The 16,676-nt window shown below is 44.0% G+C and overlaps 2 protein-coding genes and 1 long non-coding RNA gene across 3 annotated transcripts; 1 reads left to right on the plus strand and 2 right to left on the minus strand.

Annotated features, from left to right (window-relative positions):
- Window positions 1–75: 75 nt before the first annotated feature.
- Window positions 76–3,051, plus strand: LOC116931283. Its single transcript, XM_032938863.2, has one exon. It carries the CDS (start codon window positions 76–78, stop codon window positions 2,938–2,940), a length of 2,865 nt encoding a protein of 954 aa, XP_032794754.2. The 3' UTR covers window positions 2,941–3,051.
- Window positions 3,052–15,575, minus strand: LOC116931284 (protein scabrous). The gene is made up of 7 exons (XM_032938864.2): window positions 15,043–15,575; window positions 14,562–14,943; window positions 8,389–9,325; window positions 7,662–8,310; window positions 3,959–3,990; window positions 3,533–3,886; window positions 3,052–3,433 (listed from the first exon to the last, which is right to left on the minus strand). Exons 1-6 carry the CDS (start codon window positions 15,318–15,320, stop codon window positions 3,576–3,578), a joined length of 2,589 nt encoding a protein of 862 aa, XP_032794755.2. The 5' UTR covers window positions 15,321–15,575; the 3' UTR covers window positions 3,052–3,433; window positions 3,533–3,575.
- On the minus strand, window positions 9,832–14,551 carry LOC116931285. The gene is made up of 3 exons (XR_004398872.2): window positions 12,882–14,551; window positions 12,696–12,766; window positions 9,832–12,615 (listed from the first exon to the last, which is right to left on the minus strand). It is a non-coding gene; the product is annotated as an uncharacterized LOC116931285 (long non-coding RNA).
- Window positions 15,576–16,676: the final 1,101 nt, after the last annotated feature.

The following is a 16,676-nucleotide window of genomic DNA, read 5'->3' on the forward strand; positions in this document are numbered from 1 at the left end:
ACAATAATGGTATACTTTTGCAGTAGGCCTAGCTCGATATCCATCCAATAGAAAAGGGGCAACCATTCTCTGAACATGGCTAGGAAAGAACAATGCAAGACTCTTCTTGCAATTTTGGGGTTATTGATATTCTTTGGATACCTAGTGTGTGCAGCCATTCTTGGGTTCCTAGGAAAAGCAGAATTTTCTACGCTTAACTCAGAAGTCTCAAGTCCACAACATTCACCATCGTCACCATCGAATGGAACTCTCTCATCACTAGAGAGAAGACAGATACTTGACATAATCTATTTGTCAACACGTGATGTAACGCATTTGACTTGCACCGATGTGCGAACAATTAACGAAATGTATCCAAGAGTGAGCATTGATCAGATCATGGAGGTAATTTTGGAACTACTGGAAACTGAAGCTTATGACCCATCAAAAGAGTTAATGCTAACACGAAATTGTCCATCAGATCAGGGAGTCTTCAACAACATCACAGTGTTTCTATTGAATAAGACAATCTTGTTATATATATTCGCATTGATAATCGTCCTAGTAATCTCTGTTGTGGGAGAATTTTTGTTTCGAACTTACGGTAATCCGCTTTCCTACTGTCCCAACGACACTGAATCCGCACATTGCCAAGAAGAGGGCGAAATGGAGAACGTAGGAGAAGGAGCACTTGCCTCGATGAGAAGTGTGGCACGTAGAATCTGGGGTGACATCAGTAAACATTTGACGGAGCAGCAAGGAACAGACGGACTGGCTTTACTCAGTTTTCAACTTTGCTTGATAGCCATTTTGATACCATCTTTCTTGATGGTAATCACGGTTTTACTAATGCGAATATTTTCAACCTGGAATGTAATAAGAACAGCTTTATGCTTGTGGGTGGTTTTTCTGCATAGCGTCCTTACCTTTTGCTATCACGTGTACCGAAACCAAACCATTATGGGCAACGGCGAAACAATACGGACACTGCTCATTTCACGGATCAATCACGTCAAATGCACCGAAGAATTTTTGAGATCATACTTCCGAGACAACAATGGTGACATTGTGACTGGAATAAGTATAATTCACAAGCTGATGGACGAGCCATCAAGAAGCCATCCAGCCACTGCAGCTTTCGTCACTTTTAGAACACGAGAACATGCAGTGAGAGCAAGAAAACACTTAATCCATCACCGGACGCTAAGAGGTTGGCTAGTTGAATGGGCTCCACCATCTCGCGATATCGTATGGTCCAACCTGCATCAAAAGGGCAGCCCAACGTGTCTATTAAAAATGATTATCCAATACTTTTTCAGCATTCTCTTACCTCTAGCTGGATCCACGATAGTCGTCGAAACACTGAAACTCCTCGTCGACCAACAAAACATCTTCTACATTGCTCTACGTTACTCGAAATCGATTTTGACAATTGTTTTCTTGGTGGTTGTTCGCGTTTGCCCAGCCTTTCAAGTGGATCACATGAGAAAATCCAGTGCTCACTTGGGATTCTTTTTCTCCTCTCTTATCATTATCGTGGTGTCTGAAATCGTGCTACCCATGCTCAACTTCAAGGACATCTGGAACTCCATCATCTGGACTCGAACAGATCCAAACGTTTTGAATCACTGGATTCGGCTGCAGTGCATCTTCCGGCCAGACTTGGGCTCTGAAATGGCAATCTCCGTCATTGAATGGAATTTATGTCACAGTTTTTTCATTTTACCTCGTGTAACGCAATGGATAAACCGATTATGGCTGCGTTTAACCGAATCTCCCAAGACTCAATATCCATTTCTGCGCGACAAGTTCGACATCGGCGAACGCTACTCCCAACTGGTGGCGCAGTTTGTCATAACGTGCGTGGGATATTTCACGTTTCCACCCATCATACCTATCAGCGTCCTGTGTCTGGTAGTTGGGTATGTCATCGATCGCTATACCATGGTTCAAATACATCGGCCAACTTACTCCGGTGCCAATGTCCATCGTTGGGCAATTCTATTCGTCTTGCTCATGCTGGTCATCCAGAGCGTCCTTTTGTTTTACAAAAACGTGCTGATGGTTGAAAAGGAACTACAACTAGTCGGGGATTCGGCTGTAATAACTCTCCTCGTTGGTTTGCACTCTTTCTTCTGCGTCGTTTCCATCGTGGCCCAATTTCTTTTATATTCCCGAACGACACGTGATGGGGTCATTGCCCAAGACGACGAAGCACAAAGTTACGTTCCACCACCACTCAGGTCTCACACAGGCGAACAATTTAACGTACCTATCGAAAAAACCAGAAAGCAGCCTAAACTCCAGAAACAGGACACCAACAAGAAAAGTAGATCAATTAGCTCAATCACAGTCGTCTGCTATACTTTTCTTGTGCCGCTGATTGTGGCTTTCATTATCGTAACAACAATAAGATTCACCTTCGTGCCAAAAGTTGTCTACAGTAAAACAAACAACGTTAGCACGATGTTAAATGGCAACTTAAGTTTGTATTCTGGTCGCGTACCGTACTCGATAATGCACGAGGTTTGCCAAAACGGTGCAAGTTGGCTCACGATCAGGTCGAGATGTGCCGACATTTTAGTCGATAATGCCGTACGGAACAATAAAGGCTCACCATTCCAAAAAACGGATGAAGAACGTAGACTACTTTGGACAGGAGGTTTCTTCGACCTAACGACGGGCGATCACTGGCAATGGCTCGACAAGAACGCCAAAACAGAATACAGTAATTTTTGCTTTGCCAACCAGACTACCGAGATTGTCGCCAAGGCCAAACAAATGGGTGTATCAATGTTGTACATTGTTAAAGACTATACAGGAAACAAGTTTGACAAAAATGGAAGGGCTTGTTGGCAGATTTACCACAAGAACGAACTCACCGCGATGGGCTTCAGTTTCCCAGCAGACTCCAATCCTAGACTGACGTTTGCCTGCAATTCTAGCATTACAGAAAAGTGACGTGCCACGTCTTCGTTAATCGATGCTGATATGCAACACATAAAAATTAAAGGATAATTTTGAATGTTGTATGCAAAATAACATTGTCAATGAATAAAAACTACAATTCAATACGTTTTTCACTTTTATTGTGTTAATATTAACTATATCGCTTGGCAACCTTGAAGTTTAGACATTTTGATGAAACAAGGTACCGATTATTTATTCACTTGAATTTCATAGGTCAAACTGTCAAAGCACTAGTCGACTGTCTGCTATTTTTTAACACAACACAGAAATTCCAAGATATACTGTAATATCAGTTGCATCCGATTTTCTTGGGTGTATTCATTAGTAAAAGTTTCGTACTATTACTAGATTCCTTTTAGGTATTCACGACTGACGGTTAACGATATTGGAAATTTGGTGAACAAGGATGTAGCTACTACATATTGTCTTGGCTAAAGACAAGACTAACGAGGTTATCCAGTAAGCGTCGTAGTATGAACGCTACCTGCGGACAGCACATGCAACATGACCATGCACGAATGCGTCAGAAAACATAAAGACAAAAAAACTTCAACGTCATAGCTGAAAGAAATAATACGTTTACCTAGCTAATGGTTTGCAAGGGACTTTCGAACGAGACTCTAAACTCACAAATAAACAATGCTCTGAAACCTTGTGGGAACAGCTCCAGGTTTTAGAACGGGACGAACGACGACTGATGTTGGTTTCCCGTCCACGATCGACACTCGACTTCTAACAATGGCGTCGTCTTCGAAATGAAGGTCACACACTTTAGATGATTTCGTGATAACGGCATCTGGCGGTAGGGCTTTCTTCCACGCCAGCAGCCTGTTTTCATCTTTAGGAAATGAGAACAATGTCCGATTTTCTAGTTCCAATGTTTCAACTCTGGTTGTGCAACCAGGTACAAAACATCCGGACATTATTCCGTAATAGTCTAAAAAAAAAACAACAAATAGACGAAATGCAACAGATTATGTCAAAGACCATAACGAGAAAGCAAGCTTACCCACACCTGTGTAAGTCAAGTAGTCGACTAAGCTGGATTCGATAAGAAAATCAAACTTTATACAAGAACTACTTTTTTGTTTGTCAGACGTCGGGCGCCTTAAAAAACGTGCGCAGCAAATAACCCCGCCCCAATCATTTAAAGGTAATGCTCTTTCACACAGCACGAGTAAAAACAAACGGTAGTTTCCACAAACGATCGTTTCTCTGGCAGAGCTAGCGCTAAAAAAACAGATGGTGTTAGCATCTTGTTTAACCGTCTTCCTGTCAATTCTTTTATTCATGTTTTCAAATGTGAAACGTGTTTTTACTTAACCCAACACCGATGTCAATGACGAATAAGGTAGAAAAGAAAACAAATGATTCCATTCAATAACCCTTTGGCTTTTCATGTCAATGGGTTTTTGTACCTGGAAAAGTGTCAAGAAAAGAAATGGAGAAATGAAGAAAGAAGAATAACACACACACACACACAAAAAAAAAATGAGAGAATGCAAAAATCATTTCCACTGTCTGGCTTTGATCCCAAGATTCGGAAAAATATCAAAAAGAACTTTCTTTTTCTTTTAAAAACAAACATCGATCCGCCTGAAAGTTGTCTGAACATTTGGCCACGACAGCTATGATTGCAGTTTTATGTTCTTACATATTCTCCCGTGCACATACACATGTAATATACCCAGTTTAAACGATGACGTCGATGATCGCGCAGATTATCGGTTTCGCGTCGCATACAAAACAAAGGCCATAACATTCCTATTACTGTTTGATGACCGGGCAATTTTCATTCTTGAACAAGGGCAGAGCCGTGCATTGATCAAACAGAAAGTCGCAAACGGTGTAGGCTTTCAGTCGACAAACGCGGCTGACCGTTGCGGGATGAGGAATTTAAGGATCTATGATTACAGTGAAAAGCGGCTAAGCCTACAGGGGGAAATTGAACTCGCAAAAGTCCCATCATCCCGGGTCTCATGCGACTTTCAAGTTGTTTGAAGATAAAATCGTTCGTCGCTTCCATTGTGTGTCGCAATGAAAAGGAAAGGACTTCATACAAGAAAAACTCGACCCGCGGGCCATCGGGATGGGGGAAAAAAAAAGTGTCACGACCTATGCTGATCGATCTACACCCTCTTCGTCTTTTACGTAAGTCTTTGTCGGAGGCGATATCATCAAGCGGATCGCATGCTGCGCACAGAAACCCCACGTCGAAACATTCTAATCTTCTTCCTTTTGGCCTCTACTCGGTTATAAATCATAATAATAATATACGATAGAGCCAGTACAACAACGGTTGGACGATACGTCTTTGATACGTAGACAAAGTTATAAAACAGCATACGATGAGAGATCAAAGGCCAGTGATGGATCCGTTGTTTGGCTACCTACACCCAAGTAGCCAGCTGACCTTTTTCTATTCGCTTTTCGCCTGCGGAACGATGGCTATGCCAAACACACGAGTGTTTGTCGGATTATTATGATTTTCTTCTTCTTCTTCTTCTTCTTCTAACGTTGGAAAAGATAAGAAGACACTCGGGAAACTTCCAATTATTCGGAAGAAGGCCCCGTAGCACAATGGTAGCATCAATAAATAACGATCGACCACTGCCGCTTGTAATAATTAATGGTCTAGATGAGAGTCGCTTCCTCTCCTTTTTTTTTTTTTCCTTCGTGATTGTAGACGATTGAAGTGCGGCATCGAGCCAAACGTCTTATTTGGTGCAGAAAAGTCACTGTCGAGAACGCGCGTGATCACGGACAGAGGAGGATCCTATAAAGGATAATGTAATATAAATAAAGTAAAAGACTTGAGCGTTGCGTACGGACAAGAGCTACATCAACAATCAATAACACGGGTCAAAATTACTCGTCGGAATGCAATGCTACAATGAGATACGGAGCTCTTTCGTTTTTATACGGATATATAGCCCAACATACCGTTCGAGAGACACGGAGTATAAATATACAAGGACTGTCACACACAGCAGATGTCTGAAATAGTTTTCCATATAAACCCCACTCTCGACTTGTCTTCTTCATCTTTTTGCCTCTTTGTTTTTCTTTATCTCTTTCATATTCTTTCTATCCCCGGCAATAATTTATGAAGATAAGACAGAGAGAGAGAGAGAGATATTTAAGGAAAAGTGGGAAAGTCTTACTGCTTTCGCGTCAGTATCCGCATGCTGAGAGGAAACGAAAGAACAAAAGCAGAATCTATGGCTAAGACAAAAGGAGTCGACTCCTCATGAAAATCTGATCAACAGAGACAACACACAACAGCCGACGATCCCACGGGCTACCAATGGTGGAAGAAAGGTGGGCGATTGTGGGATCGATCAGCAAATAACGCAGAGAAATCTATTCGGCATAAAGCAATAAGAAATTCAAAAAGGCAAGCCGACGCAATCTCTACATCCTACGGTCGATCCGCACACACATACGTATTCCAAGTCAATGCGAGGACGTGGAATAAACTCCCCTCCACCCTCCACTCAAAGAAAGAATGTCAAAAGAGAGAAAGAGAGAGAAAGAAAAAAAAAAAGAGGTAAATAGGGAGATATCAGTAAACTACAGTATTTGCATATCGATGTCTGTCAATCTCTAGGCAAAGTTACTCCAAGCAGTCGCCGGAAATCTTCCGGCCGACTGAATGAAATCCCATCTAGTAGTTTCTGAGATTCTATTCTAAGCTCCCCCCCGAAAAAAAGCTAAAAGTGAATAAAAAATCAAGAATAAGAAGATTTATTTCATATCAGCCGTATATTTTCATTTTCATTCGATTTTATCAGTATTTGCCATCCCAAAAAAAACTTAGGTTGGATTTTTTTGTTTGTTTGTTTGTTTGTTCAATGTTTTTGTTCAGCTCGTCAATCAACGACGACCACGAAATATATATGTATATAGCAGACACACACGGTGGAGGTCCCTTGCTACATCCTGCACGCAAATGCCAGCAAAGAAAAGCAGAGGATTATGAACATGTACATTTATAGTTTGCAAGGGCAGTAATCAAGCCGTTGCACGCAATCTACCAGCGAAACACAAATATCATCTCCTTTCGACGTAATTTATATTATATGATATGTGTTATGCAAACCAAAGAAAAAGAAAAATCCTAGTCGAAATGAAAAAAATTTAAAAAAAACAAACAAAACGAACGAACGATAAAATTACCATTGACGGACACAAACGTACCAGAGCGCACATCGGGATGGCCAATTTTCAATCGAGAAATCTTATGTTGGGCGAGCGAAATTCTAGTGTGTACATATTGACAAAAACCAAAACGGAATCATCCCTCCCCCCCACATAAAAGAAAATACGTCTTTCGTGCAGACTAGGTTTACATTTACATATCCGATACACTTGAAATAAATCGGATCAGTGGGCGACCGTCCTGATTTTGTGCGCCAATTTGTTGATGGCGTCAGGCGATGATTTGAAAAGCTGGAACAGTCAAATTAAAACTGAGACATGAAAAAAGAAAAATAAAATGTGGCAGGTCGTTACAATAATATGGATACATTTTTTCCCCATTTGAATGCGCCACGGGGCGAGGGGGGAAGGGGTTGCGTGAAAGTGCACGAATGGGGGAACAACTTGGACTAGGCCTTTCGATCCGACACGTCTCGCACGATAGCGAAGCACTTGACGGATGAGGATTTTTTTTTTGCTTCTTGTTTCTTGTTTACATTCAATGAACTGACGGTGTCGTGTTAACGCTACCCGTCGTCGTCGATGCTGGTAGATTGAAAATGCGCTTGTCTCGCACCTTCATCTCGACTTTGGCGAGGGCGATCCACTCGTTCTCCAGACTGTCGTACCACGTCAATCCCAGCGCGTACTTGCCGTTGATGTTGACGTGCTGACAGTGCGAATACCACCATCCACCTTGGTAACTATCGGCGCAGTTGGTGTTGCTCAAATCCTGATCGTTGTCCCTGGTGCTGAATTTCATCGACTGGTGGTAAGAAGCCATGGCGTCCGACGCGTTGCCAGTGTAGCCGTGAAACTGGACGGCATAGCCTTCGTTCTCGCTGCCGACCAAGAAGCTATCGTATTCGGCCCACCAGTACTGGCCGTAAATGTCCCAGAGATCGACTCGTAACATGGTCGTGTTCTCTTTGGTCAGCCGGTGAAGGTTGTCGTTACCTAACCAGAATTCGCCAAGCACCGAACCGAAACCCGATTTGTAGGCGGCCCAGTTTCGGTTGAAATCCTCCTTTCCGTCGGAACGGCGCTGGATGACCGTCCATCCGCCACCGGAAGTCTCCTGATCGCAGTAGACCTTGACCACCTCGTCGGATTCGCGAGGCAGAATGTAATTGACGCCCGTTGAAGAAACGTCACGACAATCTGCGAATAATAAAAATGAAAAACAAAACGTGAAAAAAACCAATTTCACGACATGAAATCGAATGAATGAAAACTAACCGTGCGGCAAGTTGTGGGCGAGATTGGTGTACTCGTGTTCCAAATGGGCTAGACTCTGTCTCAGCGAATCGATTGACTGGCCAGACTGAATAGATTGCTCAAGTTGGGCAAGCCTCCAGTTCTGAACGTGATGGCCGTGGCTCTGGTTCATCACGGCTAGCGTGTTATTGGTAAGTTTGGCTAACAAAAGCGCCGACCGGATCTGATCGGCTTGAACCTGCTCTTGCAACAGAGTCGTCGTCGTTCTGATCGATTTGACGAGTTCCAGCTGTTCGCTCTGATCCTCTCGCAACGTGTGGACGGTAGACGTCAGCTGGCCGTCGTTGTACTCGAGCTTGGCCACTTCGCGTTGAAGCTCGCTGATGTTGTCGTCGTAACGCTCTTCCAATCGTTCCATCGCTTCGAACAGTTGAAGCGTCGACGATTGGACCTGGTCGACGCCCGAGACTTTCAATGACAGTCGATCCACAGTCTCGGCCAGCTTCTTATTCTGCGAGCTGATTTCAGCCACATCTTCGGCGTTGTGATGATTGCCAGGACATCTCGGTTCGCTGTCCAGCCGCTTTAGAACAGCCTTCAGTTCCGTCTCCATTTTGTGCACGTTGGACTCGGCCGTCGTTCTCATTTGGCTCAAAAGGACCATTTGTTTCTGCAAATCGTGCTGCTCGCTGGCCAGCGTTTTCACCATCTTCCTCAACGTGAGCATTTCGTGGTTGAGTTGCCTCCGATGGTGGCGGGTCTTGTGACGCGGCTGTGGCAACGCCGTCGTCGTAGACAGCAGTCGATTAGGTTGGTCGTCATCATCCACGATGACGGATCGAGTCCTCCTTCGCTGATTCTTCTTAGTCTTAAGCATGTTGACGACGGGTTCTTCGTGTTCGTCCGACATGGCCATCATTTTGCGAGACAACTGCAGTTCTAGACGAATATCAGCCATCTGTTGAAGAAAAACAAGGCGATTTCATTATTATATTTACGCTAGTAGCAGCCAACAGCAGCGGATTGGACGGTTTCATTCGCATTTCGCACCCGTCAAAGTACAAAAAAACAAAAAAGGAAAAAATCATAAAGGCACAACATCTGAAAAGCTCATTCTTTCAAGTCTTAAAGAGCAGCCAAGAACGATTCGAGTGGAAAACGAGAGAAACGGGGGCCGACGAGCGGAATTTCAAACAGATGAGCGACGATGAAAGAAAAGAAACAAAACAGCCTCTATGAAACTGACACGCATATCGCTGCAGCGTGTAATGGAATGAGACGTGCTCCAACTTGAAAATACCTATCCAGTCGGTAGCGTGTACCACATCAGTCTACGTCTTTATATAACACGAGCACAAGATGTGAAAACTTTTTCTTTTTTTACAACTGTCTCTGCGTAAAATAGACCGACATCTTTATACTATCCCACACTTTTGTTTTTGTTGCCTTTTTTTTTTTTTCTCGTTCATTGAAATAGCCTTTGATATTTTGCCTGGCGAGTTGGTGCTTCGCAATTTGATCTCGTGGACTATATACACAATCGTTGCAACAACAAAAAATGAAATAACATTTTAAAATGTGTTTTGTTTTTTAAGGGCTAAATGGAAGTTGATTCACCCCTCACTTTTGCTCGCCCGTGTTCCAGACACGTTTTTCTTTTGTTTTCTTTTTTTAATCGCCGCAAGTCTTTTTAAACGCTCCCCCCCCTTTTAGAGCTTCGATAATGATGACTTTGGACCCTTTGCGGTTTCACTTGAATAACAAGAAAAACGCAAGAAAAATATATATAAAAAAAAAAGAAGAGAACAATCGACTTTATGAAAGTCTTTTCTTTTTTTGTTGCTGTTGTTGTCTATACGTTACTTACAAACCCAGTGCCAGCAGGCCGGATGTGTGGGGGGCGAGCCACGCCGATGGGGCAATCAAGTTATTGTGCGGGTATATAGGACCACCATATTAAACAAGACCATCCTCCAATTTTGTTTGTCTTCTTGTACACATATCTACATGCCACTTGCGTGTGTACGACATCGAAATAATGATCCTTTACTGCCGACGGATTGCCAAAGAAAAAGAACACGTCGACTTCCAGCGGGAATGGGCGGAGCTATAAATCAACTAGCAGACGTACGTGTATAGTTCTTGGTAGTTGTAAGTGCAAAGAAGGTTGAGGATAAAAAAGAAATCCTCTTTGGCCGACTACACATAACAGTCGGCAAGCAGAGCAGTCCGTCCCCAACTGAAAGGGGTACGTAAAAAGAGTACAAGCCGATTGACTCGAATTGATTGAAAGGCCGTGGCGTCTCTCTTGTTTTTCTCCCCCCGACCAAGACTTGGGTTACATCGATCGCGACTCTCTTAACCATCCATCTTCCGTTTCTCTCTTTTCATCCTCATAATAAATACTGCGAATAGAAGACGAGTGACCGAATGCGAATCAGCTTCGTGAAAAATCACATCGCATTTCTTTTCCATTTGACTTGAGTCACGATCCGATATACGGAACGTAGACGTGGAGTCAAAGTCTTTTCCTATTTCCACCAGCATAGACATTGGATGGATTATTCCAATCATTCCTCGCGTGCGCACATCCGGAAAGGGACGTTCATACAATCATCAGCGTGAGAGCTCCTTCTGCTTTTACGCGTGTCGCTCGATTCTAAAGCATAAGGCACTGCCACCATTGACGTATACTCGCGCTATGTCTATTGCATCGGCCATCGGTGTAACACGCTGTGAACCCGCCAATCCAATCGCTGTTTGCTGATTCTATTCGTTGCAACAACACAATCACGATTTAATTCAAATCCAAACACGTGCCACTGGATGGTGATGAACGCATCAACATTTAGGAGAGGATCGATCCTTTTAGTGCAGCAATTTCACGTGGGATGATGTGATTGCATTGCGATCGCGACAGACCTGGTGGCGGTCTGCTTAAGTGCATCTCGGTACATTGTACGTTATGGGCGTGGCCGTGATATCTAGACAGCTGCTCTTGTTGCTGTGGTTAATGGCTAATCTCTTTCCATCTGTTTATCGCTCTTCTGCTCGATCGATTTCTACGGAAAAAACCTCCATCCCCACCCCAACGGCTCTTCACACATTTTACTCTCAAGCTGATTGGACAAAATAGAAAGAAGCGACGAGTGCAAACGTCGATGACAACAAAACCCACACCAGCAAGACGCACATCATGTACGTTGATTTATAAATAATGGAGCTGCTCCGAAAAATAGACGAGACAAAGTTAATGAAATCACGAAAGAAAGATTTCGCTGGAAGCCCCCCCACGCATGAGGATAGCCAAGAATTCCGGCGTGTGTGTTATGTTTTATTTTCCATCCGCTGGTTAACTCCTTCCCACGGGTGATTTCCAATCAACTCCGCACAATCCCCGGACAAATTGAGTTCGTTGCGTTACAGCTCCCCCCCCTCTCTGATGGCCATCCGTGCTGGAGATTTCCACACCACGCAAGAGGTGAAATGAGATTCCACTTTGGTCGCTAGGGACCCGCGAACAACAACAAACAAAACAACGACAATAATAATAATAAAAACAAAAGAAACGTGAAGGAATAAAGACATTGTGACCTAATAAAATATCGCGTATTCTTTCCGATTTACTATTATCGGCCATCTACCAGTCGGGTTCGTTATTGAGCGCACGCGTTTGACAATTGGATTCACGCAGACACGGATGGAGCGTCTAGTGGTTGAGCGCGAGGTGCGTGCCGACAATCCGTTATTATTGCATTTAATAGTTAGTAGAGTGCTAAGAAAAGAAAGACAGTGCGGAGACTAATGGCTTCTATTTTCATTATAGCTATTGGTGGTATCGTTTTTACGGCCTGAATATAATGAGCGACATTTGGTGGTCAATTAACGTCCATTACACATTTGAAAACGGGAAATGGCGGGCGCCTCCGCTTCACATATGCGGTTTCTTCTTCTTCTTCTTAATGTTAACAAGTCGGCCTTTCTACAGTTGCTTCCGGCCCTGAGAGTATACTGAATCCATTATTTCAGTAAGCTAACCATTGGCTCCCTTTCAATAGGCTAACAAAATCCATTTGAAATCAATCAATCAATGAGCACGAAGAATGGAAATACCAAACGGTCGTACGCATCTCTCGCCGTGTCTTGCAAAATAGTCGGACATAAAGTCAAATCATCGGGGTGACCAATCAACTATTTTGTATGAGGGTGGTACATATGAAAGGGGGTCCCCATCTGTTCATCGTCCAACTCGAATACAAATAAAAAAATAAACAGGTAAAAAAAAATTTAAAGAATAAAAAAAAAGATGCGGGCTTTTAAAAACGTACTGGGGTTAGGGGGAAAGCTATTGCCCTGAGGGGGCAGGTGTTGCCTTGGTGTTATTTAGGGGTTCCCTCTTCTTTCATACACACACACAAAAATGGAAAATAAAAAAATTAAATTCGGTTGGAGACCGTGCGCTTGCAAGGTGCTGTCTGTATGCACACCCTGTTAACCCTCCCCCCCACCCTTACCTTCCCGTATGTTGCCATCAGAACATGTTTTTCTTCGACGGTGTAGGGAGAAGACGGGGGAGAAGACGATTGTGTGTGTGCTCCCTTCTTCTAAATAATAATAATAAAGATGAAGCACAGCAGAATGGCGGCGGTCAGAGGTTGTTGTTGATGTGTGCGCTAGTATTGGATTCCATCGGCAAACCTTTCCTCCATACACCTGGAACAGGCCAGCAGCTTCTTATATGGGCCCCGTGTTTACTATTTGCAACGTTCAGGAGGAACCGTGACAGATGCGGCCTGGCGAATGTCAGCCAAAAATATTTTTTAAAAAAATCCGGGCAAATAATAATAATAAAAAGGAAGATATGGCCCTTGTTGACTTGATGAAAGCCGAAAGCTGTACGTAGAAGTTTAACCGTCGGCAGATTGCAGGCCCAAACAAAGGGACAGCGAAAATTGTTTTTGAGCTACTAGGAAAAGAAATCGAGTTTCACTTACAACTGCGCTAAAAAAAACAGATTAAAAGAGGAGATGCAACACTTCCCAACGTGTGCGTAGAGACACGGCCATAATGAGACTAGCGAAAAATCAAAAAAAAAAAAAGGAACGTGCTCCGGGAGTTCTGGTCGATCGACCAACTTTATTTATTTTTACAGTCGCATTATCACGCTCCCATGTCTGTGTATCGTCCTTTTCATCCAATAACCCAGCCCATTTTTTTGGCACACTGCCTATATCTCTAACGTGTATAGACGCAGATACGAGTCGCAAACGAGAGCACAACATCGATAATATTCACGTTGCTCTGCTGCGTGCCTAACGGCCATCCTTTTTAGTTCTTCACACTTTGGCTGAATGTTTTAAAAAAACCAAACAAAAAAACGTTGCCCTTGACGTCCGCTGCGTGAACGATTGCCGCTCTGATTTGATTTTCTCTTCTGCGCACTTTTTGAATTCCTTTTGGGAAAATATCGGGAGATCAGACGAAAAGCGGAAATGTCACGCCAACTTTGCGAGCGAAAAGTGCGCCAAACTAAAGTCGATACGATTTGACTTTGACTAAGAGATAAAGTCACTTCGCTTCGACTTGACTCTACCACTCTCAAAGGTTTTATAACAGGTCCGCTATATACCTGACCCGAATGCCTTATCCGCTCTGGTAAAAACAAAACAAAAAAAACTTTTTTTGGCGGATATGCAAGTTACAGAAGACAAAAAAAGGGCCGAATGTCTCAGAGAGAAGCCGTGCGAAACATAAAAAAGTCAAATCGTACAAGTTGCTATTTTTTTTTTTTTTCCTTCTACGACCGTGTCTCTCACTTTTTCGGTCTCCAACATCCATAAAATACAAGAAGAAGAAGTGAAGCCTTAGACTCTTGTTATATAGCACACAGTCCTTATTGATTGTCAAAAAAAAATAAAATTCCCTTTCTCTCTTCCATTCTTTTACGACCGCCGATGAAAAATGATAAAAAAATTTGTCTTTTTTTTTTTTCGGTGGGAAATGTGATGCTGTAAAACATGATTTTTTCCGTGTATACGCAAAGTTATATGATGATACAGCCGAAAAAATTCGATTCGCTTCTGCTTTGCTTCTGTATAAGCGAACACTCAAAAAAGGCAAAAAAAAAAAAAACCTTGGACCTATCGGCTCATTCGTTCCGGTTAGGCGCAGACAAAAGAGAGGCTGTGACTTACGTTGCTCTCGAGCCGCTCCAATTGGGCAGAGTTGAGCTGCTGGTGCTGGTCGAGCCTGTGGACATCGTCATGGACCTGCTGGATCGATTGATTGATCTGCTGCCGGTGAGCGGCTTCGTCGGCCACCTGGGCCTGCAGCACCGTCACGTCGAAACGAGTCAACTGAAGTTGTCCGGCTGTTTCTTGATGTTGCTGCAGCTGCCGCGATACGTTGACCGAGCGGTTCAGATCGACGATCTCTCCTTTCATCTCGGCCAGAGACGATTGCAGCCAGTGCAACGTCTTCTGTTCGTTCTGCGAGGACGTGGCTGTCGGCTCGACGACACCACCGTGTTGCCCGGTGGGCGGAAGTGGCGCTTCTCGGACGTGTTCCAGGTCCCGTCTTTCAGCGGAAGATGCAAGAAAGGAATCGAAGAGATTAGTTTTAGTTTTTGTAATGCGTCGACTAGGGGCGACGACGCAACGAACGGACGAAACTCACCTGAGAGCGTCGATCTCTGCGCGCAATTCACCAATCACCGACGCGTAATGGATGTCACGTAATTTAGTGGCCAGCAGCTCTTCCAGCGCCCGGTTGGTTTCGGCCATTTGTTTGGTCAATTCGCCAAGTCTTTGGCCTTCCACTTGCAGCAAGACGCCGCCGTCCAATTCCAAATGGGTCGTCGATGACACGGTCGTCGACGAGGGATCGACTTCACAACTACAAACGGACACTGCGACCAGAACTAACAGACACTTGAACTCTGCCATCATGGCCATTTCCGAAATAATCAGACAACAACAACAAGGGGCGCAAACGAAAACTCGATTTTCTTTTGTTTTGTTTTCGTCAATTTCCTTCCAAATGCCGTTGAATCAAAATAAAAAAAGGCTACGAAAAAAAAAATGATACTGGGAGAAGGGGGGGAGGGAGAGCTAACGCCGCAGAGTTTTGCCACACGTAGTTCACCGTTTGAAGCTTGGAACTCGACTGGCTTCGGCTAGAGCGGGAGCTACCGTTTTGTTCCCCCTCTTCTCTACCCCCCCCCCCCACCTCACATCATCCAGCACCGTCTTCTGGTAACTCCACCCCCTTTTTTTCCCTTCTTTCCCCCATTTGCGAGTCCGGCGTTGATGCTCCAGTGGCCTCTACACGAGGCCACGTCGAAAAAAGAAAAGAAAAAATAAGGAAAGTGGGTGCTAGAACCCAAGAATCTACAGAGCGGCGTTCACCTGATGGCACGCGCTTATTCGCGCCTCCTCCTCCCCCCCAACTGCCTCCGCCTTCCACAAGTCAAAGAAAAAACATATGGAACTCTGCTGCTTTCGTCTGGAGTTTGATGTTTGTGTCATTGTCGGGGGGATGCTTCGTGCTTGGGCTAGATGTACGACGACTGTATCACTTCCTTAACGGAATAGAACTGCTGTGGCCAGCTGCAGCTGCCGATAGCGAGGCACGCTCCCGAGCAAAGCTAACAGACTGGCATCAGCTCTGTCTCGTACACGTATCACTAACGCAGACACAACAGCGTGGCACATATAATGCCGTAGTACAATATGTATGTACAGTATACACAGATATATTTTGGGAGGCATGAAGACGTGCTGCAATAGCCTCTTTTGTCAATGCCTCCCCCGTCAAGTCATAATCAAGGCTAATTCAATCAGCCGGTTGTAAGTTGCTTTGTACCAATGTCAGCGAGCCCGAGACGACAATGGTGCACACACCATTAATGTGCTTACATTACTATACAATCCTATTGTATGCGTACGCAAAGTTCACTTTCTTGTTATTCTCTTTTCTCTCTTCTTTGCAAAACAATTCGATTGTAGTCTGTTCTTCGTTCACATTGTTCGGTAGTTTCCATTTCCTTTATCTCGTTTTTAGCTCCTTCTTTCTCTACTTTTGGGTGTCTGTCGTCGTATTAACATGCGACAACACGAACGACCACGCCCGTGACAATCCCCCCTATACTCGCGTCCCGCCAATGTCTCGGCTCAATCGTTCTTCTTCTCTTTCTTACGGGCAAGAGCTTACGTTGAAACGATTGCAACGGATTGCGCGTTTTGCCGAGCTTTGGCTCCGTTAAACCAGTTGGGGGTCCAATTTTGGGAAAGCCAACCAATATGTATAGC

This window comes from Daphnia magna, linkage group LG9 (assembly GCF_020631705.1).
Source record: "Daphnia magna isolate NIES linkage group LG9, ASM2063170v1.1, whole genome shotgun sequence".
Classification (NCBI taxonomy): Eukaryota; Metazoa; Arthropoda; class Branchiopoda; order Diplostraca; family Daphniidae; genus Daphnia; species Daphnia magna.

Bases quoted from the DNA above. Each gene is read 5' to 3' on its own strand.
- LOC116931283 (XM_032938863.2), top strand. From the start codon at position 76: ATGGCTAGGAAAGAACAATGCAAGACTCTTCTTGCAATTTTGGGGTTA.
- LOC116931284 (XM_032938864.2), bottom strand. From the start codon at position 15,320: ATGGCCATGATGGCAGAGTTCAAGTGTCTGTTAGTTCTGGTCGCAGTG. The intron at 3,991-7,661 runs GTCAGTTCATTG...TATCGAATCCAG, and splicing joins GGTAGCGTTAACACGACACC to CTTAGTCGACTACTTGACTT. The intron at 3,887-3,958 runs GTAAGCTTGCTT...TTTTTTTTTTAG, and splicing joins CTTGACTTACACAGGTGTGG to ACTATTACGGAATAATGTCC.